Source organism: Pelmatolapia mariae, linkage group LG17 (genome assembly GCF_036321145.2).
Source record: "Pelmatolapia mariae isolate MD_Pm_ZW linkage group LG17, Pm_UMD_F_2, whole genome shotgun sequence".
Lineage (NCBI taxonomy): Eukaryota > Metazoa > Chordata > Actinopteri > Cichliformes > Cichlidae > Pelmatolapia > Pelmatolapia mariae.
The window spans coordinates 23,859,127-23,885,267 of NC_086242.1; the positions used below are offsets into that span (position 1 = coordinate 23,859,127).

The 26,141-nt window shown below is 46.6% G+C and overlaps 5 protein-coding genes across 5 annotated transcripts; 2 read left to right on the top strand and 3 right to left on the bottom strand.

Annotated features, from left to right (window-relative positions):
* Positions 1–848: 848 nt before the first annotated feature.
* Positions 849–7,440, bottom strand: lta4h (leukotriene A4 hydrolase). The gene is made up of 19 exons (XM_063460454.1): positions 7,191–7,440; positions 5,760–5,890; positions 5,564–5,684; positions 5,050–5,118; positions 4,764–4,868; positions 4,620–4,672; positions 4,465–4,537; positions 4,174–4,314; positions 4,057–4,080; positions 3,892–3,962; positions 3,137–3,248; positions 2,894–3,038; positions 2,713–2,816; positions 2,443–2,513; positions 2,309–2,363; positions 2,134–2,229; positions 1,971–2,053; positions 1,777–1,881; positions 849–1,184 (listed from the first exon to the last, which is right to left on the bottom strand). Exons 1-19 carry the CDS (start codon positions 7,419–7,421, stop codon positions 1,046–1,048), a joined length of 1,929 nt encoding a protein of 642 aa, XP_063316524.1. The 5' UTR covers positions 7,422–7,440; the 3' UTR covers positions 849–1,045.
* A 411-nt stretch (positions 7,441–7,851) lies between these two features.
* Positions 7,852–13,008, top strand: dennd6b (DENN/MADD domain containing 6B). The gene is made up of 20 exons (XM_063500449.1): positions 7,852–8,094; positions 9,070–9,108; positions 9,185–9,227; positions 9,311–9,420; positions 9,497–9,577; positions 9,662–9,767; positions 9,856–9,935; positions 10,013–10,075; positions 10,158–10,213; positions 10,302–10,424; positions 10,511–10,606; positions 10,747–10,841; positions 10,997–11,062; positions 11,133–11,197; positions 11,267–11,356; positions 11,462–11,515; positions 11,591–11,700; positions 11,780–11,882; positions 11,956–12,030; positions 12,564–13,008. The coding sequence occupies exons 1-20, from the start codon at positions 7,942–7,944 to the stop codon at positions 12,693–12,695; spliced, it is 1,740 nt and encodes a 579-aa protein (XP_063356519.1). The 5' UTR covers positions 7,852–7,941; the 3' UTR covers positions 12,696–13,008.
* A 711-nt stretch (positions 13,009–13,719) lies between these two features.
* gcc1 (GRIP and coiled-coil domain containing 1) lies at positions 13,720–16,923 on the bottom strand. The gene is made up of 4 exons (XM_063500888.1): positions 16,726–16,923; positions 16,145–16,596; positions 15,368–16,021; positions 13,720–15,225 (listed from the first exon to the last, which is right to left on the bottom strand). The coding sequence occupies exons 2-4, from the start codon at positions 16,508–16,510 to the stop codon at positions 13,966–13,968; spliced, it is 2,280 nt and encodes a 759-aa protein (XP_063356958.1). The 5' UTR covers positions 16,511–16,596; positions 16,726–16,923; the 3' UTR covers positions 13,720–13,965.
* A 536-nt stretch (positions 16,924–17,459) lies between these two features.
* LOC134646614 (ADP-ribosylation factor 4) lies at positions 17,460–21,588 on the top strand. The gene is made up of 6 exons (XM_063500450.1): positions 17,460–17,692; positions 18,217–18,297; positions 19,058–19,167; positions 20,054–20,125; positions 20,217–20,342; positions 21,044–21,588. The coding sequence occupies exons 1-6, from the start codon at positions 17,626–17,628 to the stop codon at positions 21,128–21,130; spliced, it is 543 nt and encodes a 180-aa protein (XP_063356520.1). The 5' UTR covers positions 17,460–17,625; the 3' UTR covers positions 21,131–21,588.
* A 2,714-nt stretch (positions 21,589–24,302) lies between these two features.
* lamtor4 (late endosomal/lysosomal adaptor, MAPK and MTOR activator 4) lies at positions 24,303–26,122 on the bottom strand. The gene is made up of 4 exons (XM_063500849.1): positions 26,009–26,122; positions 25,228–25,311; positions 24,736–24,853; positions 24,303–24,481 (listed from the first exon to the last, which is right to left on the bottom strand). The coding sequence occupies exons 1-4, from the start codon at positions 26,009–26,011 to the stop codon at positions 24,384–24,386; spliced, it is 303 nt and encodes a 100-aa protein (XP_063356919.1). The 5' UTR covers positions 26,012–26,122; the 3' UTR covers positions 24,303–24,383.
* Positions 26,123–26,141: the final 19 nt, after the last annotated feature.

Genomic DNA, 26,141 nt, shown 5'->3' on the forward strand with positions numbered 1-26,141 from the left:
GTCTGTTCAGTGGTGTTAGGTAAGCTCTGAGCCTTCTATCGCAACACATGAACCTTCTTCATGTTCAGGTCTGACACTGCAGCTTTACAAACATTAAAGTCGTCATCTGAAGGTAATTATTTTTCAGTGCCCAAAGAATTAAAAGCAGTGAAGACAGCACAGCACTGTGATGGTTATGTTTCCTTTATCTTAAGGTTTCCATCACTGTGAGTTCGGAACAGGTGGTTTTTACACCCAAAGTGAGTCTGGATGTCAGGTAGAGGCCAGTAAACAGAGAGATGCAAGACTTTCAGGATCTGAATGAACATTTAAATAAGTTAACAAGCTACGTCCTGACGCTTGGAGTAGTCAGAAACAGCACACTTTGTTTTAGAGATTTCATTCAAATATTTGAGGTAATTTTTCATGATATTTAACTACACTGATCACCAGATTAGGTGACCTTAAAAGTATAATTCCAGATGACTGATTTGTTGTGTGTGGATGTGCTACAGTAACATTAGCTCTTTGTTCCTGTATGTTCTCTGGCCAGTTACTACAGGTCTTCTTTTTGCATCAGTGTGACAATTACTGACACATATCAGTGTGAGGGACGCTAAGCTCAGTGTGAAACACAAATCATCCTCCATGAATGCTTAAAGCAACACTTAAGACCTGCTTTTAAGTATTTCAGACATTTCTATACCTTTTATGCCTAAAATAATAAAAATCCTAGTGATTTTCTACTTGTGTAATTAGAATAAAGTGAAAATGTAAGCACTGAAACTACAAACAGCACACGATCACACATGACCTGTGTGACCCCAGCTGAGATCTGAATGAACAACAAGAATCCAAAGTTTACTCAGAGTTTATTTCTTTATAAAATCGTCTTGTTTTTCTGCTGAAGACGAAATATTTGAAAGGAATAAAAAGGAAAAAGAGGATTCAATTAAACTTTAATCAGAGAGAACCAGCCAAGAAACGACTGCTGTGATATAATATTGCTTTGGCGCTGAAGTTGATCGGTACTGGTCTCCGACTGGTTCCGGACTCGTTTTTGCTGTTACTGACTGGCGGCATTGCTGACGTCCACCTTCAGGTCCTTCGAGACGAGTCCGGAGGTGACCGGGTGCATCCCCGCTCGATGAGCCAGAAACACTCGAAGAGCTTCATCCCGAAACTTCTCAAAGTTAAACACCTCCCTGAAGATGAAGCACAGCCACGACGATTAAAACAGCAGAAATGCAGTAAGAGAATCAGTGCTACCCCTCAGCCTCCTAGCAGACACAGCTCTGGTATCAATTTCAAAACCCTACATCACCATGTTCTCAAGTTATCAGATTAACACGATTTTCAGAAAACTTGCTCTGACCTTAAGATTGAGGTCAGTAAGATTCAAACTTATCCAAGATTTTTAGTAGAAACCTATGGTGCCAATTTGAAAACCTTAGGTAACCTCCTTCAGTTATTGCATTGCAAGTTTTAGAAAACCTGACCTCTGACCTTGGCAATGAAGCCAAGCTTGATCTCGTCTGAGATTTTTAGTAGATACACCTATGGGACCAATTTGAAACTCCTATGTCATCTTGTTCTCGAGTTATCACACTCACAAACTTAGGTGTTCATGCCACGTCCCCGGGAGGGTGACGATAATACCTCATAAGTCTTTAATGGCGGAAGGGTAAAAATGGTAAACGCACAGTAAAAACACAGAAGAAACAATAGAACAAACAGTAAAAATAAACATGAAGTTCAGTGATGTGGAGTTTTGTTCTACTGTTGAAGTGTAAGGACCTGAAGAGCGGTCGTGTAAACTTCATCCTGCCCTGGTCGGTCGCCATCTTCAGCGCTAGTGGAACCGCTTCCTCCCACCTGGACCTGACGCACAGCCTCAGCCACCTGGAGGGAGCACAGCCAATCACCAAGAGGCTTTAAGGAGGGGAAGGTTTTGAAATGAAAGTCCCATTTAGAGCTGCTGAAAGACTCACCTGAAGCGGATCTCTGCATTCATATAGGCGTTGAGATCGTAAACCTCCTGCATCTTCTTCACGTGAGTCAGAGGGAGCGGATCCTGAAGGAAGGAACAGGTGAGTGAATGGAAGTGGACTGTAGGGATTTAATGTGGAGTGTGGGGAGTTGAAGTGTGGTTACCTCTTGCAGTAGCAGTGACAGGAACTCGATGACCTGGTGGGATGACAGACTCTTCACATCGGACTGCTTGAAGCTGTTCAGGTCCTGGTCTTTAGCCTGAACGGGGACAGAGGATGGAGCTTTGAGCCTGAACATAAAATCACTCTAAAGAGTCCTCACCAGATTCAGGTCTCACCTGGAGCCACCTCTGACTGAGAGCGTTGCAGGCGTCAGCCATTGTGGTATCGTATCTGAAACAACAGCCAATCAGGACAAAGGAATCAGATTGTTTTTAGAAATCAGAGACCAGATGGAAGTCTGAGTACTTACTGAGGTTTAACAGGAGGCATCCCAGGTGTGAACATCCAGGCGTTCCAGTCCACCTTGTTCAGGATGTCCACCTGAGACACAAAAACTCATCTCAAGGCTCCATCTTGACCTTTGAACCCACCTATCTATCACATCTGGAGTTTCTGCCTGATCACCCTGTAAATATTTGTCTTTTCTTGTAACAATCTGACCTCTGACCAAAACCTGCCATGTTGATGTTCGTTCCCTCCAGTCACTGTAACTCTGCCTGAGTGTCCATTTGTTCCTCACCTTGTCCTTGAAGTAGGCAAACAGGTAGTTCTTCCACTCCTCTGTGGTGACGCTGCTGTAGGCAAACCGCTGGATGTACGACTTCACAAAGCCCATGAACACCTCTGAGCAAAACAGATCAACAGGTGTGTCAGCAACTGAGCAGGAAAGAGGTGAGTGTGCAGGAGTGTGCAGGTGTTACCTGGCCCTCCCAGCTGCTCCTCCAGGTGATACAGCAGAGCAAAGCCCTTCTCGTACGGCACAGCAGAGAAGGCATCATCAGGACTGACGTCCTGCAGGCTGGGCACCAGGTTGGTCAGAGGGTTGTTGGCTCCAAAGGTGTTCACCTGAGATATGATGAGCACAGGTGAGTGAAAGGAAAACGTGCCTCATGTCAGACTGTGAATGTGACACAGGTGAAGGTGGATAATGTTTGGGTTCTTACCGAGTCCTGCAGGTCCTTCCAGCCTCCGATGGCTTTGAACTGCCTGAACTGTTCGCTCTCCAGACACCTGCCGATCATCCTCTCCAGGTAGACCGTGTGACCCTCGTTCAGCCTGAAGGCACAAACATGCTGACGTCAAATAATGACATAATAATAAGCATCCTGTTGGAGCGGACAGTCGATAGTAGAAAATGCAATGTCAGGTTGCCTAGATAATGCTTTGCAGTACTTCCCACCACTTTGTGTGTCAATCAGCTGTAACATGTGTCTGAATTTTTCCTTGTGAAAACCAAAGTAAATCAAAGATTTTCAAAAGGACTGTCTCAGCGAGCTATCGGGTTAGCAGTGGGGATGGGTCAGCCGATGCGTTACATCACCTGACCCTCAAACGCTGGTATTTCACGAAGGCAGAAATCAGTTAGAAGTCGAACCCTGGATGATTTTCTTCAGCTAACCCTCAGAGTGAATCTTTCCAGATAAACTAACCCCACCATGAGTTGATCCCATTTCAGAGAACCCATAAGTTCCACAAAGTGTCTGGCCCAAAGCTGTGACTTCACTCTGAAAACCTAGACAGTGTCTGGACACCTGAGCAAATGTGGGCCTGTTCTGCTGCATCGGGTTTTGTGACTTAGAGCATGTTTCAAAACCGGTTTTAAGATTTTATCTTCTGAGGCGTCCATGGGTTCTCTACACGTCTCTGCAAACACCTGAGACCCTTGAGCTGAGCTCCACCTGTTTGTTTGTTTGTTTACCAGAAATGCTCCCAGGTCTTGTTGGTCACCAGGTTTCCAGTCCAGCTGTGAGAGATCTCGTGGGCAATCACCTGTAGGACACATGCACAGTCACGGACAGGTATGGAAGGTAATTTAATTATAATGTATAATCACATGGTGAGGTGGGAAGAGTCTTGTACTCACACCAGACAGAGATTTGTCTCCAGCCTGAAAACAGACAGGAAACAGCTGATCAGAACTAACAGTCTCATGACACTGACACATCATGAACACCCTGATTGGCCCCCTGTTTGTACGTACCAGCACAGTGGGCGTGGCAAAGGTCAGACACGGGTTCTCCATGCCACCGTAGGGGAAAGATGGAGGGAGAACCAGGACGTCATACTGACCCCAAACATACGGTCCAGCCAGTTCCTCAGCTGTCTTCAGCATGGCTTCGGTCTGAAAGATGAGGAACACCCGAACATCACTCTAGCTTCTGTATGTCCTGCATGTTCTACATTTTTTTGTGTTCTCATGTTTGTTTGTTCTCATGTTCTGTGTGTCTTCTTTCCATCATTTGTGTGGCCTCAGTGTGTCTGAGGTTCTCACCTCGGAGAACTCAAACGCTGCTTTCTCCACAAACTCTTTCTCCGACCAGACTCTGGACCTTGGCCCGATCTCCCTGCCAACCAATCAGAGCACAGAGTCAAGTTTACCTGCTGAAGCTGATGCTGTGACATCAGAAGAGGTGAGACAATCTGTACCTGCTTTCCAGAGCTCCAGCCACGATGGCTATCAGATAGGAAGGCATAGGCACCTGAGATCAGAGGTCAAACAGAGGACAGTCACACCTGAGGCCTGGTGATGATGATGTCAGGTGATGAAGAGAAGAAAGAGACTCCGCCTACCGTCTGCCTGAACCTGTAGATGATCCGACCACTATCCTGAAGATCGACTTCCTGTCCATCTCTCACTGCACTCATCACCGCCACCAGGTCCTTAGGGACAGACACCTGAGGGACAGGTACCCACACACATACATACAAGTACACACCTGAGAGACTAATATCAGGCTCTGGGCACTGAGGTGATGCTATGCATGTTGTTCAGGTGTTTTTTTTAACAATTATTAATAATTTTAATAATTAATAATATATCAATGGTGTTTGTTTACCTGGACAGGTGTGTGTTTACCTGAGCATAGTAGGTGTGCTTGATGGATGGGGTGTCCTGACAGGGGATCATGCTCCTGCAGTGATGAGCCTGTAAGACAGCACAGAGGGAACCATGGCTGTTAGCTGCACGTTGTGTTCAGGGGTGGTCTGTACAGAGGACGCTCTGCAGCAGACTGAGGCTTTAAACTTTACAAGGAAGTGAAATCAGTTTGAAGAAGGTAGAAAACAAGAAGAACAGGGAAGTAGTTTGTTAATTGCTGCAGTTTCACAAAGTTTCAACAGTTCACAGAAAAACCATAAAAAGTGGAACTTTTTTTTTTCTGTTGAAGGTTTTCCTATGCAGCGTTTCAGGTTTTATCAGCAAAAAATATGTTTACAGTAAACTTCAGTTTAAAACTTTTATTTTAACCTATTATAACTTAAAAAAGGTTTCAAAAGAGAAAAAAACCTAGAATTTCTCTGAATTCAAATTTAAACATGAAATTTTTAATAATTTATATTGCATATAGCTCAGGTGAGGGTAAATGGCTCACCTGGCACTGGCTGAACAGGTAGGGATGCTTTTTCCCGGCAGTTTGCTCAGGCGTGAGCCACTGCAGTGCTGTCGCTGATGGAGACGTCTCATAGGTCACCTCCACGATCACATGTTGCCCTCTGATTGGACAGCAGAGGTTAGATTTTAATTAGAAAAGACAGGCCATAAGGACAGAGAGAGGAGAGCGCAGTCACCTGGAGAGGTCAAAGGGCAGCGTGATCTCCAATGGGGTCCCCTTGAAGCTGTGTTTGGGGCCCAGGCTGAAACGCGCCGGCTGCCCATTGGCCGTAACCGACACCACGCTCAGGTCACTGCTGTCCAAAGTCTGTGGTACACAAAACCCCAGTTATCGAGCTGCTGCGTCAGCACCTGAACCTTCTGATAAACATTCACCTGTCCTACCTGCACAAAGTTCACCTTGCACACTCTGTCTTAAAGCTGAGCCACGTCACACCAGAGTCCATTCAAAGAAACCTTATTTTACTTGTGTAGCTATCTGTGTTTAAACAGATAGACACACCCTTATGGACAGGTGAGGGTTAACCTCTTAAGCAACCATGCACCCAAAGATGGGTGCAAAAGGGAGGAGATTGCGGAGACAGAAAGAAGGAAAACTACTGGGGGCTTAACGTTACATTTACCTTTCTACAGGTGACCGTCTTGCAGCTGCAGAATCAAACCCGAGCTTTGAAAACTGTTAAAAACAAATAAGTGAAAAGTCTGCTCTCCTGCGCACCTGTTTTATTAAACTTCAGTCTAGGGCTTCAGCTGACTGGTGTCACGCCAAACTCCATCCAGAAAAGTGCCATTTTAAGTTTTTATGCTCTGAATATATTTACAGAACTGATTCAAAAGTTGAAATCTGACACTCACAGGTGAGAGTCGATGGTGAGGTAACAAAGCACAAGAATAACCACAGACAGTGAACTGAAGCACAGATTCCAGTAGGGGTGCAGGCTTATCTGGAAATTAAAGAACTTAGCCTGGACACACCTGTTCTATCTGAAAGATACTCACCTGTCAGTTTTTCCAAAACAACAGGTTAAAGTTAACGAGTTTGTTTTAATAAAGAAGTTATTAAACCCGATCAGTCCCGAAGCTCGAGGATGTCACACAGCGTTACAATTTAAATGCGACATGAATAAAGATCAACAAATAATTAATGTAAATAAAAATGATTTATATCAGAGTTAGAGGTTTAAAGATCGTAAATATGTGAAGCTTCAGTTTGTGAAATCACGTTTTAAAACTCGCTGATTTAAAGCATCAAAACTTTAAAACATTAGGGTTAGTTTTTTAAAGCTCAGTGACAAACTGTTTTTATAAGTCTGTAAAAACGCCTTAGCAACGCTCGCCCCACCAGACTCCATTTAAAAACAGCTGGATTTAAGGTCCCGGTGCTCCCCGAGGATAAAGTTAAGCATCAGGCACACCTGGACGCTTGCACGGTGCCGGATCACAGAGGAACACCCGAGGAACCGTCAGTGTGACCCGGCTCGTTAACCCCTTAGTGCCCGCCTCTAAGCACGCACTCCCCTTAAATCCAGCGGATGTTAGTTGGACTCTGGTGAGCACTAAAGGGTCCGTTAGATCGAGGCTAACCCTCCGCGTCCCGTTGACGTTACCAGCGTAGAGAATCGGTCCTCCAGCGCCTCCACGGTCAGCGCCACCCTCCCTCTGATCACGTGCCTGTCGAAGTCCAGGTGCAGGTGCAGGTTCAGGTGCTTGGTGACGCACCTGGTGAACGAGGAGAAGGAGCACGGGTCCGACATGACGTTCAGTCCGGTTACAGCTGAGAGACTGGAGAGCCGAGCTGAGCGCGGCCGGTAATCTACCGGAACACGCTGCGCACGCATCCGGACCGGCCTTTTCACAATAAAAGTCCAAGACCGAGGCGGCGTGCCTTTGTATGCACAGTGTTAAATAATAAAAAAACTGTGCAGTGTCAAATAAAAAACGTTTTTTTTTCAGCTTTGTTTTGTTTTTCAATATGAATCATGTAACTTGGATGGGTGATATATACTTTCAAAGTAAATCGGTATAGTGTTCAAAATATGATTGATACTGATTGATCAACCAGCTGCACCGATTGGTACTTCGTTTACAGAAAGCAGTGATTTATTTCTTATAAGAGATCAAACTTGTGTGGATGTATTTGTTGGGGTAACAGACAGTAAAAAATCTGTAGAAACTAGTAAAATAAATAAATAAAAGCCGGCAGCCTTGATTTGTAATTCCGCGGGGCTCCAGCAGGGGTGTGTGTGGGTTCATTCTCTCTTGTCCAGCAGGGGGAGCTCTCTCCGGTTTCTGTCCGCTGATGGTGATGGAGGCTCGGATGGTGATGCGCGGAGCTGCTGCCGCTTTGGTCCGGCCGTGATGGACCCATTTGACGGTCCCGGTTCTCCCCGACACGAGGAGCAGGAGGAGGCGGGGCGCGCGGAAAGCCGCAGCCGGTGGGCCCGCTTCTCCTCCTGGTTGGAGTGCGCGTGCGTCGTTACGTTCGACTTGGAGCTCGGACAAGCAATTGAGGTACGTTAGCCTGGCATCGCTAGCATAGCTAGTGATCGATATGTTGATTGATCAAAGGATTGGAAGCGATGATCGGAGGTTTGATGAGTAATTTCAGTTGAAAAACAGCCGCTCCTCTGTCTGAACCAAACTCCATTAAACCCCCCCCAGAATTCTTTGTTCACATGTGACCTGTGGAGAAACGCACCTGAACAGGTAAACACTAACCAGGCTGAAAACATTCTCGTCTCTTCAGCTTTCATGCAGTCAGCGTACAACCTGTATCGCGTTAAAATCTGACCGCTCAGTGTTCGCCTTGTCTTGCCTGTACCTGGTGTTGCTCAGTTTATTGTGGAGGTAAATAAAGATGAATGCTGTGTTAAAATGTGAATACTTTCTGTAAAGGACAGGTGGTAATGACTGAGACACTTAACGTCCGGTTTATTGTAAATGGAGGAGATAGTAAAGGATCCGTGGAAGGCAGCAGAAGTAAAATCAGCAGGATTCTGGGTTTGGTGGTGGGACTCAAGAATGAGTTGTATCTGTGGATTAAAGATGGCTATGTTGGCCTAGAAGCACCAATCCGTGTTTAAAAAAACTCATAGTTTTCTCATGATTATTCTGATACGTTTTGTAATATAATACAAATAATAACAATATCAGACTGCTGTTGAGCTCATCATAGAACCAATCGATTACCTGAAGTGTGATTTGTGTGTATTAATCTTAAATTGAATACATTTAAATTAAACTATTTTTGTTTGGAGTTTGTAAGATATCTGCAGACCTGATGTAGAAAACTCCATTTCAAATATTATAGACTCTATACTTTTTGTGCAACTGCTCATCAGAAGATTGTGGGTAACAAAGGGCGACATGCAAGTTAAATTAATCCTCTCTTGCTATTGATTCTCTTGCTATCTCAGATCGGAAAAACTTAAAAACATCAGAATTTTCAGCAGATTCTGAAATGTTTTCCCCTGTGTTTACTTTCAGCTGGTTTATCCTCAAGATGTGAAGCTGACAGAGAAAGAGGTAAATATCTTCAGCTTCCTGATCACCTGTAAGTGTTGTTAAGTAGACTTTCACTGATTCTGTTTCGTGTTGACAGAAAACCAGCATCTGCTACCTGTCCTTCCCTGACTCATACTCAGGTAAGCTGAGGTAATGCTAATTAATACTGCAGGTGTCAGAAGTTGGAGGTCAGAGGTCACGTGGGCTGTCTGTTATTTCCCAGGGTGCCTTGGGGACACTCAGTTTAGCTTCCGCTTCCGTCAGTCTGTCGGTCGCCGAACATCAAGGCTCAGAGACGACCTTTACAACCGTGACGCTCCCGTCACACTGCAGGTGAGACTCACCTGGTTCCTGAATGGCTGATTGCTTCAGCCTCACAGGTGCGTAACATTTCTGTTCTGTCTGTCAGAGAGAAACGGCGCATTTCTTCGGTTACGTCTACTTCAGACAAGTGAAGGACGTCTCTGTGAAGAGGGGCTACTTCCAGAAGGTCACCAAACACATCTGTGTTCACCTGTATTCACCTGCTCACAGGTGGTCATGATGGTGATAGTCATTTGACTCTGTGTTTCAGTCCCTGGTGCTGGTGTCCAGGTTGCCATACACTCACCTGTTCCACTCGCTGATGCAGACCATTGCACCTGAGTTCTTTGAGAAGCATGAGCCCTGCCTTGAAGCAGGTAATGACATCATACTTGGATCATACCTGGGAGCCAATCAGGTTTCAGAACGGTCCTTAACGTGTTTTTCCTCTGCTCATCCCGGTAGTTTGTAACGAGATCGACCAATGGCCTTCACCTGTACCTGGGCAGACCCTCAACCTGCCCGTAATGGGTGTTATCTTACAGGTGAGGAGAGAAGTGGCCTGGCTCACAGGTGACAGAGGGGATGTGGTTTACAGGTGTTTGTGTGTCTCATGTATCAGGTGAGGATTCCTTCTAAATTCGACAAACCTGGGGGAAGTCCGTTGCGACAGACGGCTAAAGAGGTGAGATCTTATTGCTTTGATCTTGTTAATAATGTTTATTCTTGTTGTTGTTGTTAATAAAGTTTTTTGTATGCGTGCTCAGAACCTGCTGCCGGCGCCGACCCTCCTGCCCACCATCCACGAGCTGGACCTGTTTAAGTCAGTACTCGTTAAGGTGTTCTATGTTTCTCAGGTGTAGGTGTGCTCTCTGATTGGTCAATCTCAGTCTCACCCGTGTCCTGCTCAGGTGTTTCCAGTCCATTCTAATCCACCTGCAGATGCTCTGGGAACTTACCTTGCTCGGGGAGCCGCTTGTCATTATGGCTCCATCTCCCACTGTTTCTTCGGAAACAGTCCTGGCTCTCATCAGGTAACTGAGGGGTCACAACGAGCCCCCAGCATCCAATCGGAGTATGGTGTTTCTGTTGTTACCATGATAACGGTGTGTGTCCACAGCTCCATCAGCCCTCTGAAGTTCTGCTGCGACTTCCGACCCTATTTCACCATCCATGACAGCGAGTTCAGGGAGTACACCACCAGGACGCAGGCGCCGTGAGTCATGCTCACCTGGAGCCTGAACACACCTGTGCTGTAAACACACCCGTAGGACACTTAAAGCCTAAGTTTAGGAAAGCGGTAGACAGATGTTTCAGCCTCACGTGTGATTACCTGTTTCTTCTTCTCTTGTTCAGACCAAGCGTCGTGCTGGGCGTCACCAACCCGTTCTTCATCAAGACGTTTCAGAGCTGGCCTCACATCGTCCGGCTGGGAGAGGTCAAGATGGCAGGTACGCCGTATTCCTCCTCTTCCTGCATGTTCACTGTGAGCTTCCTGTCCGTGTGAAGTGCCATGGCTGTCAGGCGTGTGCTGTTCAGGTCGTCTTCACCGTTCTTGTTGTGACCTTTTTACTCACGTATGCGTCCCGTCTCTGATGTCTTCCAGGTGATTTACCGAAGCAGGTGAAGGTGAAGAAACTTTCTAAGCTGAAAACGCTTGACACCAAACCAGGTAAGCCGGTGGGGGCGTGTTTGTACCTGAGCAGGTAGATGTCTGTCATGCTGAAGGTTTGTTTTGGCAGGAATCTACACGGCTTACAAGACGTTTCTGCACAAGGACAAGATCCTGATTAAGAGGCTGCTGAAGGTGAGCACACCTGAGCACACCTCACACACAGGTAATGCAGAGTGTCGCTGACGGACTGTTTACCTGCAGGGGATCCAGAGGAAGCGGCCGTCGGAGGTGCAGAGTGCCATCCTGAGGCGACACCTGTTGGAGCTCACGCAGAGTTTCATTATCCCCCTGGTAAGTAGTTGCGCAATCAGCTCGCATTGCCTGTACTTTATGATGTAAGCACAACTTGTCCAATCACGGAGCAGTTCTCAGTAAGCAGCCTGTTTTGTCTAATAGGAACGCTACATGGCGAGTCTGATGCCCCTGCAGAGATCCGTTACGCCCTGGAAGGTAAACAGGAAATGAGTGGTGGTGATGAGGTCACAGTGCTGTCTTGTGTTACACGTTTCCTGTGTTTCTGTTCAGACGCCGCCTCAGATCCGCCCCTTCAGTCAGGACGAGTTCCTGTCCACATTGGACCATGCGGGCCCGCAGCTCACCTCTCTGCTTAGAGGTGATTGGATAGGACTGTACAGGTGAGCCTCACAGGTGTGAGTGATCCAGGTGTTTTCTGTCTTCCTGTCTTTAAGTTTCTACTTCCTGTTTCCATCTCAGGAAGTTCTTCAGGTCTCCGAACTTTGACGGCTGGTACCGTCACCGCCACCGAGAGATGACACAGAAGTTAGAGAGTCTCCACCTGGAAGTTATCTGCGATGCGGTAAGTTACCTGAGCGAAAATGCTCGACCATCAGCCAGCTGTGCAGCCCCTAATCCAGGTGTGTCCTCTGCAGGACCTGCTGGGATGGACCAAAGACAAGTCTGAGGTGGAGGTTGTGGATCTGATTCTGAAGCTCAGAGAGAAGCTGGTGAGTTCCAACAGGAAGTTTGTTAGCGAGGAAAAAAAGGTTTCAGGTATAATTGTGTTACAGGTAAAAAGCTTAGGATAAAAATTAATTTGAAGAAGTAAAACTTACAACTGCAGGTGAAAAAGATTTTAGTTACCTGAGAGTTAAATCAAAAGTGAGGTAGTTTGATAGTTTGAAGCTGGACATGACAATGCGTTCAGTGACCATGGACGCTGAGGCGTTCACTAACGCTGGGACGTCTGCCTGTAATAACAGTTCATGTTTGGGGTAAAATCCATCATATTTGTGATGGAGATGATGCTGTCCTGGGCCGCAAAGGAGACTGGGGGGAAAATATTTTCTGGTTTCTTATTTTAAAGATTAGAGATGAAACTTTGTTGTGAAAATGAAGCTATGATAATAATTCAGGATCCTAATCCGGGTTTAATCCAAAGTGAGGTGGTGGCCTGCAACTAGGATCGTTTGCTTCTTCTTTGTTGGTTTCATGTCAAAAGTCTAGTTTTTGAGGACAGGAAGTGTGTGTGGCTTTTCAGATTAAAGCTCGACGTCAGCAGCTGCAGCTCAGAGACGGTGTGATGGACAAACTCGACTCTTTCATCGCCTCCATCATCAGCTCGCTGCCTGCCGACCTGCAGAGTGTGCTTGGCACAGGCGCGTCACCGTGACGACAGCTAACCCCACAGCCAGGACGCACGCTTGTGTTCATCAGCATCTTCACACTCCACAGAAAAACCAACATCGGCTCAAATCTTCAGTTTTTGGAATATTTAAATTTTATTTAAACTTTATTACCTGTCTCCATCGAGCTGCTGCTCTGATGTTTTGGTTTCTCTGACGGTGGAATCAGGCTGTTTGTGTTTCACAGAAGTCGTATTTTTCTATCATCTCCACAAACGGAATGTAACACTAAGAATGAAGCTCCACTTTCTGTTTGTTTGTAAACCTTTATTTTGAAATTAAAGTCTGAGCACTTCCTGTCCTCTGACTTTTATTCATGTTTGTTTTATTCTAATGTCCTCCAGGATTCAGACTGAACAGAAAGGCTTTAAGTTCCTCTCATGTCATGGTGAAATGCAACTTCTTGTGGTCTGATGACGTCATCATAAACCTTTGATCTTCATGCTGCTGCTCTTTCATGCTTCAGACTTGCTTTAGTTTCAGACCTCGAGAAGGAAACCTCTGATTCTTTGTTTCTCTTTCCTTATTTATTTTATATAAAAATAATTAAGGCTCCACATCTGAACGTCTGAGTGAAGATCAGTGCAAACACATTTATGAACATTTCTGACTTTGTTCTGTGCTCCTGAAGGCAGCGTTTGTAGATGTGGACAGATGTTAGAGAAGCTGAGTGGTGAAGTATTTGATCAGTGTGACGTGTGTATGTCAGAAACGTGAAATAAAACAAAGCTTCAGGCTTCAAAAACACCTGGCTCACCTGTAATCTGACATAGGCGGCGTGTTCACTGTTCCTCACAAATCAATTTTTTCCATCATTGTGTACAGTTTGCATTCTACCTGTTACGTGCATTTAGCTTCACCTTTTCAGACCAGAGCCAATCAGAGGCTAGTAAAAGCAGGAACTGCAGCTGTAGACAGGTGATCTCACCTGAAGAGGCTGGACCAGGCAAAGCAAATCGTATTTAGAGTTGTGTCATCATCAAGGCACTTCACTGAAGCTCGGACACAGACTGAAGCAGGAAAAATATTTTAATCTGAATCAAAAATATACATCAGCTGATTGACCAGCAAAGGTCACATGTTAATGTGTTTGTAGTGTTTAAAGTCACATGATGCTCAGAGAGCAGCAAACCATCAGAGAAACACCAGGAAGATGAAAAACGCAGATGCCCTCAAGCGCAGCACGAAGCCATGCCTTCACTGGCTCAGCTGTCCAGGTTTTCTTCCTGCAGGTGAGTGTTTTCTTCCTCAGGTGCTCTACCTGCGTCCCACCCACCAGGTGCTGCCCTGCAGCCTCGTGACATCCTGCTTCTCCTGCGGGCTGAAGTGCAGGATGGTGAGGATGGCAGTGAGCGTCTGCTGGCGCCCGTTGGCGTCCTGCAATGTCAGAAACCGGTACACAACGTTCTTCAGGTACTCCATGTTGGCGCCTTCGCGGCTCTGGTCCCGGATCAGTTTTTCGAGGCGGTCCCGCAGGGCTGCCACCTCCTCATCATGGCACTCGGCGTTTGCAATGAGTCGTGCCTGCAGCTGGCGCGTGTCCTCCTCCAGCCGGTTCTTCTGCCGCCGCAGCGCGCCCACCTCCACCTCCTTACGTGCGAGCTGGTCAGCGTACAGCAGCAGTGTTGACTCATTGGGTGTGGCCTGCCGCAGTGCCTGGCTGATCGCGTCGGTCTCTGTGTCAGGGCCATTCTCTTGAGGGTCAGCGGGTGTGTTATCAGCACGACTGGACCAGCTAAGTGTGGCGGCAGCGGCCCGCAGCCTCTCCAGCTCGCGGTCCTTCTCATCCAGCAACGCCATGGTGCGCTCACGCTGCTTGTGAAGCTCCGCCTCCAGTCGCAACAGTTCATCACGGTGGAGTGCCTCCAGACGCTCCGCCTCCTGCCGGTGTGCTTGCTGCAGCGACACCGCCTGCTGCTGGCGCTCATCAAGCTGCTGGCGGTGGTGGGCCTCGGCCTCGTCACTCTGCATGCGGAGGTTTATGTACTTCTCACGCAGCTCGGCGAGCTGGTCGCGGACTTCCTCCAGCTCCCGCGCCTGGCAGCCATCTTTGGCGTTCTTGTTCTTCAGAACCACCTGTGCTCGCACCTTGTAGCGCTCAAACTCATCCCTCAGCTGCCGCAGCTCCTGCTGATAGGCGAGAGCCGCTGCCGCTGCATCTGCACCCGGCTCCACCTCCAGGTCCTGGATGTTCTGGTCGGGGTTCCTCTGAGCCGCAAGGAGCAGCAGCTTCTTCACCTTCTGCAGCTTCTCCCGTAGCGCCCCCACGTCCAGTTGCTCGTCTGGCCCGAGGTCAGAGGTCGCCCGGCTGGAGGCGGCGATGGCGAGTGTTTTGTTCTCCGTGTCGAGCTGCAGCACACGATCGCGGAGCCTCTGCGCTGCCTGCTGGTCACGCTGCCTCGCCTTCTCACACGAGCCCAGCAGCTCCGACAGCTCCGACACACGCTGCTCCAGGACCGCCACCCGAGCCTCTGCCGACTGAGCACGCTCACGAGCGCGCTCTTCTGCATCACACACCTGCAACACGAACACAGAGATGAGCTCACTTCCTGTTCTACTTTACCTGGTCTGTTAGAGCTTCAACTGTTTAATGTGGTTAAACCAGGTTCACTGGGACCTGTTTTATTGGGACTTTGTTTGAACCTGGTTCTGTGCTCACCTTGCGGGTCTCGAGCTGGACCTGCTCCTGGACCTGGTTCTTCAGCTTGTTCAATTCTTGCTGCAGCTCGTCCACTCTGGGGTCGGGCATTCGTTGCTCCTCCTCGGCGACCTGCAGCCTCCGCCTCAGCTCGTCTCTCTCTTCCTTGACTTGGTTCAGGAGAGCCTCGGACTCCGCCCCCCGGTCCACGGCCTGTGATGTTACAAGCAGGGCGGTGCTGGCATCCTGGAGGTGGAGCTCGGCGTCCTGCCGGAGGTCTCGCTCGGCCTGCAGGAGCCTCTGTAGCTCGCGAAGCTGCTGGGCGTGGTCCCCCTGCTCCTGCTCGCGCTCGTGCTGCTGCGTAATGACGCGAGCGCGACTTTCAGCGAGCTGCTGCTGCAGATTGTGCAGTTCCGCCTCGTGCTGTGTTGTCACGGAGACCAGACGTTCCTGAAGCTCTTCAACTTCCTGTTTCAGCTGCCGCTTGTCAGCCTGGAAGCTCGCCTCCATTCGCGACTTCTCCTGCGTCACCGTGGCCAGGGAGCTTGTGAGCGTGCTCAGTTGGCTCTTCAACTGGGCGACTCTGCGGTCTGCCTCCATGCCTGGAGGGGGTGTAGCCTGCTGCTGCTCTGTCCCCACACTGCCACTCTCAGAGCTGCCATCAGGTTCAGATCCCTACAGAACAAACATGGAGTCAGAGAATAAGACATGACATCATCAGAGCGTTATGGCGATGATGATGTCATCACGTTCTAACTGTGTTCTGGTGATTTAAGTTCAGTTGTCAAAGTAACGTACCACCAGCCTTCCTCCCAGTTCTGCCTGGTCCTCCTCGCTCTGGTCGCCTCTCGTAGTCTCGCTGGCCATGTCCAGAGACGCCGCCGTGTCCACGCTGTCCTCGCTGTGCAGCGAGCAGCCATCCTCGGTGAGCTCCGGTGTGGCGGTGGTCGAACCCTTCTGGGTCAGGTCCAGGTCCTGGGTCACGCTTAGCACCTTAAGGCTGGCCTCCAGTGCCTCTTTCTCCTTCAGGAGGCTCTTGTAGGCCCGGACCACATCCCTAAAGCGGGTTTGGTACTGGATCAGCTGCTTCTTCTGGGATTCCACCGTGTCCAGCAGCTCCTTCCTGCTCGGACCGCCACCAAAGCTCATCCCGAACTTCTCCATGACCTCGTCCAGGTCTGACCAGGTCTGTTCAGGTGAGCTTCTGATCACAAACACCCGAACATGAACAAAACCTTAGCAGTGACTTCCTGTTAGAGGGGAAACAGAGAACAGCTGTTCAGATCACTCATCGATCAATTATCTATGGATGGTTTCTGTGAAGCTGAAACTTTGTGCTGGAACACAAAAGAAGCAGGAGGAGGAAAACAGTTTCTCACCTCTTTCTCTTTCTCAATGTTTGTTTCTCCCTTTGACTGATTTTTCCGCCGCTTTGATCGTCTCTCCTCACACTGCCCACAAACCGGTTCGATCCGGATCACAAACTCACAATCTGTCCGTCACAGTTGGTCAATAATCGACCTAATCGATGAGTAAAATCCGACTCAAAGCTTCATCTGTCAACAGCAGCCATGTTGGACCGAACCGGAAGTGACTGAGACGGAGGAGGCGGGAGTTTACTACTTTGTTCACGGACGTCAGGAAAATGCAGAATAGGATGATTTCTTTTTAGCTGATTTAAATTAAAAACTCACTGATTTAAATTAAATCAGAGCCAAACACAGCCAATAAAGCAGATATATATATTTATTATCAATATGTTTAACATTTCCCCTTGGGGATAAATAAAGTCTTCTGAATCTGAATTTCTGATAGCAATACAGTATTCTGAATTGATTGTTTATTGGGAAAAAAAACACTTTTTTCTTTTATTTTTCTTCTTCACTTTGTTATGTTCTGTTGTATAATGATGTGAACATAGTGACATATATACATATAAATTAAACGTATTAATATAAATGGCTATCCCGGAGCCGAGAGCGTTCCTCGCAGCCCATGAACTTCACTTTATGCGCAGAGCTGGAATGTACGGTGTTTGAGCGGACAGTGAACGCCGCGGTGTTTGCTAAGCTGTTAATAAAGTTTTGTTTTTTTTAAGCGCAGCAGTGACGTCATTTGTTCCGCGTTGGCCTGGACGTGGCACCGAGAGGAGCTGCGCCCTCAGTTCGCTCTGCTCCGCTCCGCTCCGCGCCTTCTCGGCTCCATTCCGCCGCTGCTCCCTGACCTCCGGCTCTGCCCGCCATCAGTGTGTGACCTGCCACCGCCTCCTCTCCGCAGCCATGGGCCTCACAATCTCGTCGCTGTTTTCTAGACTGTTCGGGAAGAAACAGATGAGGATCCTGATGGGTAAGCGGGGGCTAGGCTAACGAGCTAACAGGCTAACCGGCCGGGCTCCGGGGCGGCTGCAAGCGGCTCCGCGGGCTCACCAGCACCACACACCGACTCATTTTACCAGGAACCCGCTCACCGAGTCCTGCGGACCGCGGGGCCGATCTTCCCGTGCACGGAGAAGCAAAAGTCCGGCTCGGAGAAGCAAGAGGCTGTTAGCTCGGAGCTAACGGAAGGAAGCAGGCTGATTACAGTCCGTTAAACCGGGTTAAATTAGGGTCTAAACCGGGGTTAAACTGGGGTTAAGATGTTGTAAACTGGGGTTAAGCCTCAAACTGTACCGGTGTCATCTTATTAGGTTCATAACAACCATTAAACCGGGTTTGATCTGAGCTTTAAACCAGCAGCTGGACTCTGATCTAGGTTTAAGTAATCTCAGATTAGTCTTCATTCGCTGTATGAGGTTTAAGTAATCTCGGGTTAAACTTGAACCACTGTGAGACATTTAATTAAACTGGGGTAATCTTTGATGTGTGTTTCAGTCGGTTTGGACGCTGCTGGAAAAACTACGATCCTCTACAAACTGAAGCTCGGAGAGATCGTCACCACCATCCCCACCATCGGTATGTCATCAGGACTCAGGGACCAGATGAGGTCATGTGATCAATAATCTGCCGACTGTGTAGTCAGGTGGTTTGAACGTGCGTATTGATCAGAACTGATCAGTTTGAGTGAGGATTCGCCAGGTGTACTTGCACTATTTCCTTTAAACTTCTCCTTTCAAATTAAAAGTCTGACTGCGTCTACAGGTCGATTGGCCTTTTAGAATAAGAGTCACCTGTTAGTTTGAATAAATAAAGTACCAAAACAAGAAACATAAATGATGAAAGTGCAGACACACACTTACGATGGAAAAAATAAACGTTTAAAGCAGGTAAATACAAACTAAACTTTATAAACACCACCAGCGTTAACACAGCTGTAGATATGTAACCATTAAAACTACAATTATGGAGAACTGAAACATCAGCGTTTATAGTCAAGTCATCCTCAGGCTTATAGTTTCAGTTTACAAAGGTATTTGTGCAGGTATTTCAGTGCTACTGCTTCACTCTAACATTAGAGTAACGTCACAGTCACTGTTGTACTGTGATATTTACTGTTGGTTCTCAGCGGGCTGATGGGATGTGTAGTTTCCTGTCAGTGATTCTGTTTCCTGTGACTTGGAATGTTTGAAGGTCGTTAAGTTTAAAAAAAAAAAAAAAAATTGACAAAGAGTCACCTGTTCTCAACTCTGTGTGTGTGTGTGTGTGTGTGTGTGTGTGTGTGTGTGTGTGTGTGTGTGTGTGTGTGTGTGTGTGTGTGTGTGTGTGTGTGTTTCAGGCTTTAACGTGGAGACAGTCGAGTACAAGAACATCTGCTTCACAGTTTGGGATGTTGGCGGTCAGGACAAGATCCGACCTCTGTGGAGACACTACTTCCAGAACACACAGGTACAGAAGCAGAACTCTCAGGTGGAGGCAGGTGTGGGACTTTGCTCTCTCTGAGGACCGAGACGTTCAGGTTGATCTGGTTCAGTTATGTTTACCTGGACATTCATGAGAAGTTTTCTTCTGTGACTCCTCACTGATCTGATCTGTCCTGAGATATTCCTCATTTATATCCTCTATCTCATCATATCTTTATAGCCATAAAGCTCTTCTTTAGCAATAAGTCACATAGAATAGAGTAGAATAGAATAGCATAATTTCACAATTTATCAGAACAGTTGGTGCATATTTGAATGAAGTTTCAGTGCATTTGCTGTCCATTGAAATAATTCTATATAAATAAATCTAAAAGTATAAAATGTCAAACGTGTGTAAGAATAGAAGTGACATTTATGTGTATATTCATGTTAGTAAAAGAAATGATTTATTGAACAGTAATAAAGCAGCAAAACAACCCAGTGTACAACATCATCATCATCATTATTCCAGATATTCCAGCTTAAATATATAATCAGTAAAAAGTCCAGGAACTGCTTCAGAAACGTTTTGAAGCATAAATATTTTGTTAATCGAACTTTCAGTGAGAAAAGCAACTGAACTTAAATAAACGATTTCTTCAGTGCTGTGAGAACGTCAGGTTTGTGTTTCCGCAGCTTTACAGAGCTGCTGCAGAAAAATCAACAAAGTCAAACATGAGACCTGCACACCTGCGCAGGTTATCCTAACACGGCTGCGTTCCCCCTCAGAAACACCTGAGGAGCTTATTTTAGATCCCTGACTCTGCAGCTAGACAAACACAGCACAGACTTTCACTGTGGGTAGGATCCATTAGTCACTGTATTGCTGTATTAATTGTATCGATGACCGATGACTGACGTATTGATCACAGGGTCTGATCTTCGTGGTGGACAGTAATGACAGGGAGCGAGTCGCCGAGTCGGCAGAGGAGCTCTCTAAGATGGTCAGTCCCTTTGTTCACTTTACAGTTATTTATCATTAGACTCATGATCGTCATGGAAACCACTGACTGTATGTCACATGGCTCTGTGCAGGTCCAGGAGGACGAGCTGAAGGACGCGGTCCTTCTAGTGTTCGCCAACAAACAGGATCTCCCGAACGCCATGGGGGTCAGCGAGCTCACCGACAAGCTGGGTTTGCACAGCCTGCGCAGCAGAACCGTAAGGATCAATAAACCTACCCGCACTGATCAGTACTACAGACTCAGTTCTCTTTCTCATGTTTCCCTCCACGGTTTATTGACTGATGATCTAAGTTCTCAGCTGTTTTTCTTGCTCAGTTCTGTAACTGTAAAATCAATAATCAGTCAATCAGTATACAAAACAGGAGACAGTGGGGTGACCTCAAATGAGCCTGCAGCATTGTTCTAGGGGTGGAGCTCTGAGCACATCAGCCAACCTGATATCACGACAAAGCTTCATGTTGAAGCTGCAGTAATCTGCACTACCAGCATGGGGAAATTATATATTTAAAGCCACGATGTGGGTAGTGAGCAAAAATGCGTCCATTCCATTAATTCCATTAAGTCCATTCCATTAATCATCCGAATCGATTAAGTTAGGTGGCTGATATGGATGTACATGTAAAAGTGTTAATAATGTCTGTGTAGTCACAAGTATTTTCATGTTGGCTTGAAATAAAATATCTCCCTCTGCTGGTAACCTGTGATATCAGTGCTAATGGGCGGAACCCTTGGGTTTTAATTTTACAGCCGCATCCTAACTGGTTGTTAGAAAATCCACTCAGGGGTCTTGATGTCACTGTCACAAACTCATGGAGCTAAATCTGTTTAGACAGGCAAACTCACTTGTGTGTGCTCCCTGTACCTGCCCGCTCACCTGTGCTGATCTGTGTGTTTCAGTGGCACGTGCAGGCCACCTGTGCGACGCAGGGCACAGGTCTGTACGAGGGACTGGACTGGCTGTCCAATGAGCTGTCGAAGCGTTAGACCACCTGACAGGAAGCAGAAAGCAGACTGATTTCAGCCGCTGATGTCACCATGTACAGTTGAGGAAGAGGAGGAGCGTGTCATCGCTCCATGTTTCTTTTTTTTTTTTTCTTTTTTTTTTTAAATTATACCTGTGTGTCTGTAGGAGGAAGTGATGTCATGGACTCTGAGCTCACCTTGATTTCCCATCATCCTCTTCTTCTGTTCTTCAGGTGTTTGTTAGATCTTCTTTCTTTTAATCCGCATGTTTTAACTCAGATTCATGTGACAGGAGGAGGGGCGGGGCTTACGGCAGGTGACAGTCACCTGGGCATTGGGGCGGGAATTATGGCAGGTGATGGTCACCTGGTCGTGTGAAGACTCATTCCATAGAGCCAAGTGTGGCGGCCTCGTCATTCCTTATCAAAGTGAAGAAGAAACTGAGACCATGATGCAATAAAGGTTTTTTTTTCTTCTCACTTGTGTGTTCTACTTTCTGTTTGAGAAACTTTATTCAATGTTAATGGCGTGATGACATGTTTACATAGGCCTGAAGATCTGCTGACCTTTGATTCACCAATCAGATATTGGATTTAATTTTATGGGCTAATGGACAGATTTACTAAGTGGGGCAAATGATTGGGACTTTGCGTTTCCAGGATGTTCTGTTAACATTTGTTTATCATTTAAATATGAAGACGCAGCCGCTTCACTTCAGTAAAAAAAAAAAAAAAATCAGCTGCGAGTGGAACGGCTGAAAGACCGAGATGAGGGAGTGCCGCAGGCCTGCAATAGGCGGACAGGAGGAACTTTTGGAATGCACCCCTGGTCTTGGTGTCTGAAGAGCACCTGGATTAAAATGGAGGTGGAGCTCAGACTTCTACCCTCAAGTCCAAAAACTTTTGTTTAACCCTTCTCCCCTCCTCGGGCATCTTTGTACATTTCATTTTTTTCACCTTTTTTTTTTTTTTAATTTATTTGCCAATCGTGTCTATGTTAAAGCGTGTGGCATGAACTTTTGCAGGAATTCTTTTAAGTCTTTTTTTTTTTTAGTCAAGCATCTTTAACTCTCACATGTCATCCATACTTTTAATGCATTGTGCACCTTTTTGACATCTTTGTGTCAAAATGTACACGGACAAAATCTGCCATAAAATCCTCATACAGCAATAATTTTTCTGCTTTTTTTTTTTGTAAATCACTAAATCAACATAAGCCTTTTTCAAAATGATCAAACATTAAATTATTTTCAGGACTTTAACCCTTTAAATGCCAGTTTAAACAGCTGAGCATTTTTGAAAAAGCTCACAGAAAACTAAATATTTTCCATATGATAAATAGTATGGGGATGGGATGTGTTAAAGATCAGCAACAAAATCAATTTGATTGCATTAGTATTTTTTGTGTAGTGTGTGTGTGCATCTGAGAGAGTGTGTATATCTGTAAACATGCACTAATAATTTGGGGGTGAATAAAGGTCATCTTGGAGCAGGGATGGGCAACTCCAGGACTCGAGGGCCAGTGTCCTGCAGGTTTTAGAAATCACCCTGGGTCAACACACCTATATCAAATGATTCGTTCATTACCAGGTCTCTGGAGAACTACAAGACATGTTGAGGAGGTAATTTAGCCATTTGAATCAGCTGTGTTGGATCAAGGACATCTAAAACCTGCAGGACACCGGCCCTCGAGCCCTGGTGTTGCCCACCCCTGTCTTGGAGAGATGTATCTTTGCAGAGGTGCTTCAGGATAAACATGGCCTCCTGCCTTTACTGTATTCAAAAACAAAAACTCTTGTTAGCATTTTTATGCACCTGATTCCTTTCACAGCCAATAAGCTTGCAGCTTGGCTGAGGAAACCTTTCATTACTGATGAGAGAAGGAGAAAGCCCCGGAGCAATGGTGGCAGAGTGACAGACCTCTGCTCCTGCCCTCACAGAAAACACAAATGCTGTCACTGCTACCATCAGCTCGACCAGAAGGAGAGATGTGTACTGGTTCTGCACAGGCCTAAAAAGAAGCTCTTCTTCCACCTGCAAGTGGATCCCGTCTATTTGTAGAGGGCACCAGGTCACATGCTGCAGAACCTGCACATCCTCACCCACACATGCATCCATCACACACAAAGCCTGTCTGTTCTGTTCTGTTTCCATCGATGAATCAGACGTTGATTTCCATATAAATTACTTTTGGGGCCCCCTGGTGGTCACATGGCTTCATGTCATAACTGGCAAAAATACAAGAATGTCATGCTTTGGTCTACAATGGGAAAATGGTTGAAACTGGTATAGTAAAAATGTCAAATATCACTACTTTTCTTCAAAATTAAATGATGACATTACAGAATGCATGTTTTTATACTGCAGTGGCAGGGAGATTCAAAAATGTGGTTTCACTGGAAGTGAAGGGCATTTTTGTATCCTGTCCTCTCGGGCAGCTTTTGCAATCAGAATTATGATGTGATGGCTCGCTGGTGCCCAACACATTTTGCTTTTTCAAAAATAACTCGATAGAATCTAATAGGCTCCTCCTTCATGTGAATCTTTTTTTATTTATCCATTTTTTATTTATTCATTTGTGTTTGTGTTATTTCAGGTATTACATTATGAGTGAGTATATATGAGTATATGAGTATGAGAATGCATGTGTCTTTGTCACAAATGTATAATGAGGGTGAGAAACTGCAGCGATGCCCCGAGGCAGACAGATGGAACCAGGATAACCGCACCAGCTGCAGCCCCCAAGTGTACCAAAGACCTGAGGCCACACATCTCGGTGACTTCTGCACACCCATCCCAGCAGAAGGAGGGAGGCCCCAGATGGGGTGACAGTCCCAGAGGACCAGCGGCAGTGGGCAGTCGATCCTGCTAGAGGCCGACCACCCTGGTAAGAGTTGAGAGCATGGCCCCAGGCGCCCAGGACCACCCGGCACCCAGCCAAACCGAGCCACCAAGGAAGCGGGCCAACGACCACGACTAGAACATTCGGCCACGTTTCCCAGAAAGCAGAACAAAATGTTACTGTATGAGGACTTTATGGCAGACTTTGTGTGTCTACATTTTTGTACACGAAGGTGTCGAAAGGGTGGAAAATTGGTGGGCAGGTTTTTAGGGTCTGCTCACAGCAGGTCCTACAGGTAGGATCCTCAGCATTCACACCTTCACAGTTCCACTCGATCAGACCAAAAGTTTCATGTTCAAAAACTTTTATTTCACACAAACTTTAAACATCAAAAACATCATCGTCATGGCAACTCTGTACCGCAGCTGAGCTCCTACACACTGATTGGCTCTTGCTGGTTGTGCTGACGTTTGACCACAAAGACCTTCTGACCAGAGACCGTCACCGTGTACACAAAGTCGTCCAGGATCACTGCAGACACACACAGACACACACACACACAGGTTAGTCCACCTGAAGTCACAGGGTTCCACCTGAGCTTTGTATCCCATCATGCAACATGAACAACGTGCTCATCAAATACATGAAAACGTTGCTGATGATGCGCCAGGTTTGAATCATGTGACAGTGATGACACCATTAAGAGAAAAACAAAGCAAAACACCCGAGTGATGTTTGTTTTTACTGAAGCTGATGAAGTGACTGTGCAGGTGTGTTTGTGATACCTGACATGCGTTTGAAGGGTGGATCAGCTGATCCTGATAACCTGAAGCGACTCGCTGTTCGAACCATCTGCATCATGACACCTGCTGTGTGCTCGTCATTCTCCAGCTCGCCTGCAGACTGGTCAGTAATCAATAATCAATCACTTTGATCCTCTTCTGATCAATAGACTTAACTTGACTCTTTAATCTATTTTAATAATCTGAGTATCCTTATTTCACCCAGTTTACAGTACTTTAATAGTCCAGAATAATCTGAGGAAAGAGCAGAGTTCAGCTCGCAGTATCAAATGTGAATTCAGTTTAACCTGTAGAAATGTTAAATGAGCTTAAATCTAAATGGAGTCTGGTCTCTGTGTGACCAAACTAGCCTGAGCACCAGACTCCATGCAGAAATCACCTTATTTAACAATGAGTGCGGTTAAATAAAAACCAAACTGCATTCATAAAGAACTTCTTTGTGAACTGAACATCTAAAAGCTCAGAGAGACTCACGGCCAGGACACCATCCTCACTGATGACCAGGTACCCAAGCTGGTCCGGGATCCGCTCCAGACCCGCAGTGAGCGCCGCTGTGGCCTGAAAGGAGGAAGACATCATCAGGATAACATCATGAAGCTAAAAGGAAGTGATGTTTGATGACTCATTGGTTCACTGATAAACGAAGATCAGCAGGACAAGAAGTGCGTTTCTTCAGGTCGAAGCTTCAGAGACTCACTAAACAGCCTTAGATCATTCGTCCAGTAATAATTCTGGATCTTCATCAGGTACGACCTGTGGTCCTCAGCCGCCAATGGGGTTACCCATTTAAAGATGGTTTCTTGTTTACCATGATTACATTCGTCCTGCATACATGACACACACTCCCTGTTTCACAGGAACACGGGTGAGACCCCAGAGCGCAGGTAAACCCGCTTCGAACGTCACTCCCCCTCCTCTCTGTTTGTACCACTCCGTTCCTGCAGAGGGGCGCTGTTGCTGTCCCACAGGTATTTGCATTGAGCCCGATTATCAGTGATTATAATTCTGAAGAGAGCTCCAAGCTTCACCCATGGAGCGCTCTGGGTTTCATTTTTTGAAGGGAAGGATTTCCGCGTGTTTATCCTCCTTGTTCATAGAGAGGCTAACAGGAAGCTAACAGCGTTAGTGAACGGCACACAGCGGACAGTCCGAGATCCGTGAACGCCTCACCGAGGCACTGAACGCTGTATTAAAAAACAAACAAACAAACAAAAAAAAACCCAAAACGAGAATCAAAGTAAAACTTTAAACTCACCATGTTCGTCTTCTTCTGCTTCTACAGCCCACAGCTGCGCATTTCCGTCTTTATCACAGAGCCTCACGTGACTGCTGAGGCCTTCATGTGCTGTCGGACAAAAGAGACAGATACAGACACTCACGCACAGTGC

Bases quoted from the DNA above. Each gene is read 5' to 3' on its own strand.
- lta4h (XM_063460454.1), bottom strand. From the start codon at position 7,421: ATGCGTGCGCAGCGTGTTCCGGTAGATTACCGGCCGCGCTCAGCTCGG. The intron at 3,963-4,056 runs GTGAGTACAAGA...TGTGTCCTACAG, and splicing joins GAGACAAATCTCTGTCTGGT to GTGATTGCCCACGAGATCTC. The intron at 3,249-3,891 runs GTAAACAAACAA...TTGTGCCTTCAG, and splicing joins AAGACCTGGGAGCATTTCTG to GCTGAACGAGGGTCACACGG.
- dennd6b (XM_063500449.1), top strand. From the start codon at position 7,942: ATGGACCCATTTGACGGTCCCGGTTCTCCCCGACACGAGGAGCAGGAG. The intron at 11,357-11,461 runs GTAAGTAGTTGC...TTTGTCTAATAG, and splicing joins AGAGTTTCATTATCCCCCTG to GAACGCTACATGGCGAGTCT. The intron at 11,701-11,779 runs GTGAGCCTCACA...TTTCCATCTCAG, and splicing joins GATTGGATAGGACTGTACAG to GAAGTTCTTCAGGTCTCCGA.
- gcc1 (XM_063500888.1), bottom strand. From the start codon at position 16,510: ATGGAGAAGTTCGGGATGAGCTTTGGTGGCGGTCCGAGCAGGAAGGAG. The intron at 16,022-16,144 runs GTACGTTACTTT...TTTGTTCTGTAG, and splicing joins AACTGGGAGGAAGGCTGGTG to GGATCTGAACCTGATGGCAG. The intron at 15,226-15,367 runs GTGAGCACAGAA...TTCGTGTTGCAG, and splicing joins TCCAGCTCGAGACCCGCAAG to GTGTGTGATGCAGAAGAGCG.
- LOC134646614 (XM_063500450.1), top strand. From the start codon at position 17,626: ATGGGCCTCACAATCTCGTCGCTGTTTTCTAGACTGTTCGGGAAGAAA. The intron at 18,298-19,057 runs GTATGTCATCAG...TGTGTGTTTCAG, and splicing joins CACCACCATCCCCACCATCG to GCTTTAACGTGGAGACAGTC. The intron at 20,126-20,216 runs GTCAGTCCCTTT...GGCTCTGTGCAG, and splicing joins CAGAGGAGCTCTCTAAGATG to GTCCAGGAGGACGAGCTGAA.
- lamtor4 (XM_063500849.1), bottom strand. The intron at 24,854-25,227 runs GTGAGTCTCTCT...ATTACTGACCAG, and splicing joins GTGAGGATGGTGTCCTGGCC to TCTGCAGGCGAGCTGGAGAA. The intron at 24,482-24,735 runs GTATCACAAACA...GTGTGTCTGCAG, and splicing joins ACCCTTCAAACGCATGTCAG to TGATCCTGGACGACTTTGTG.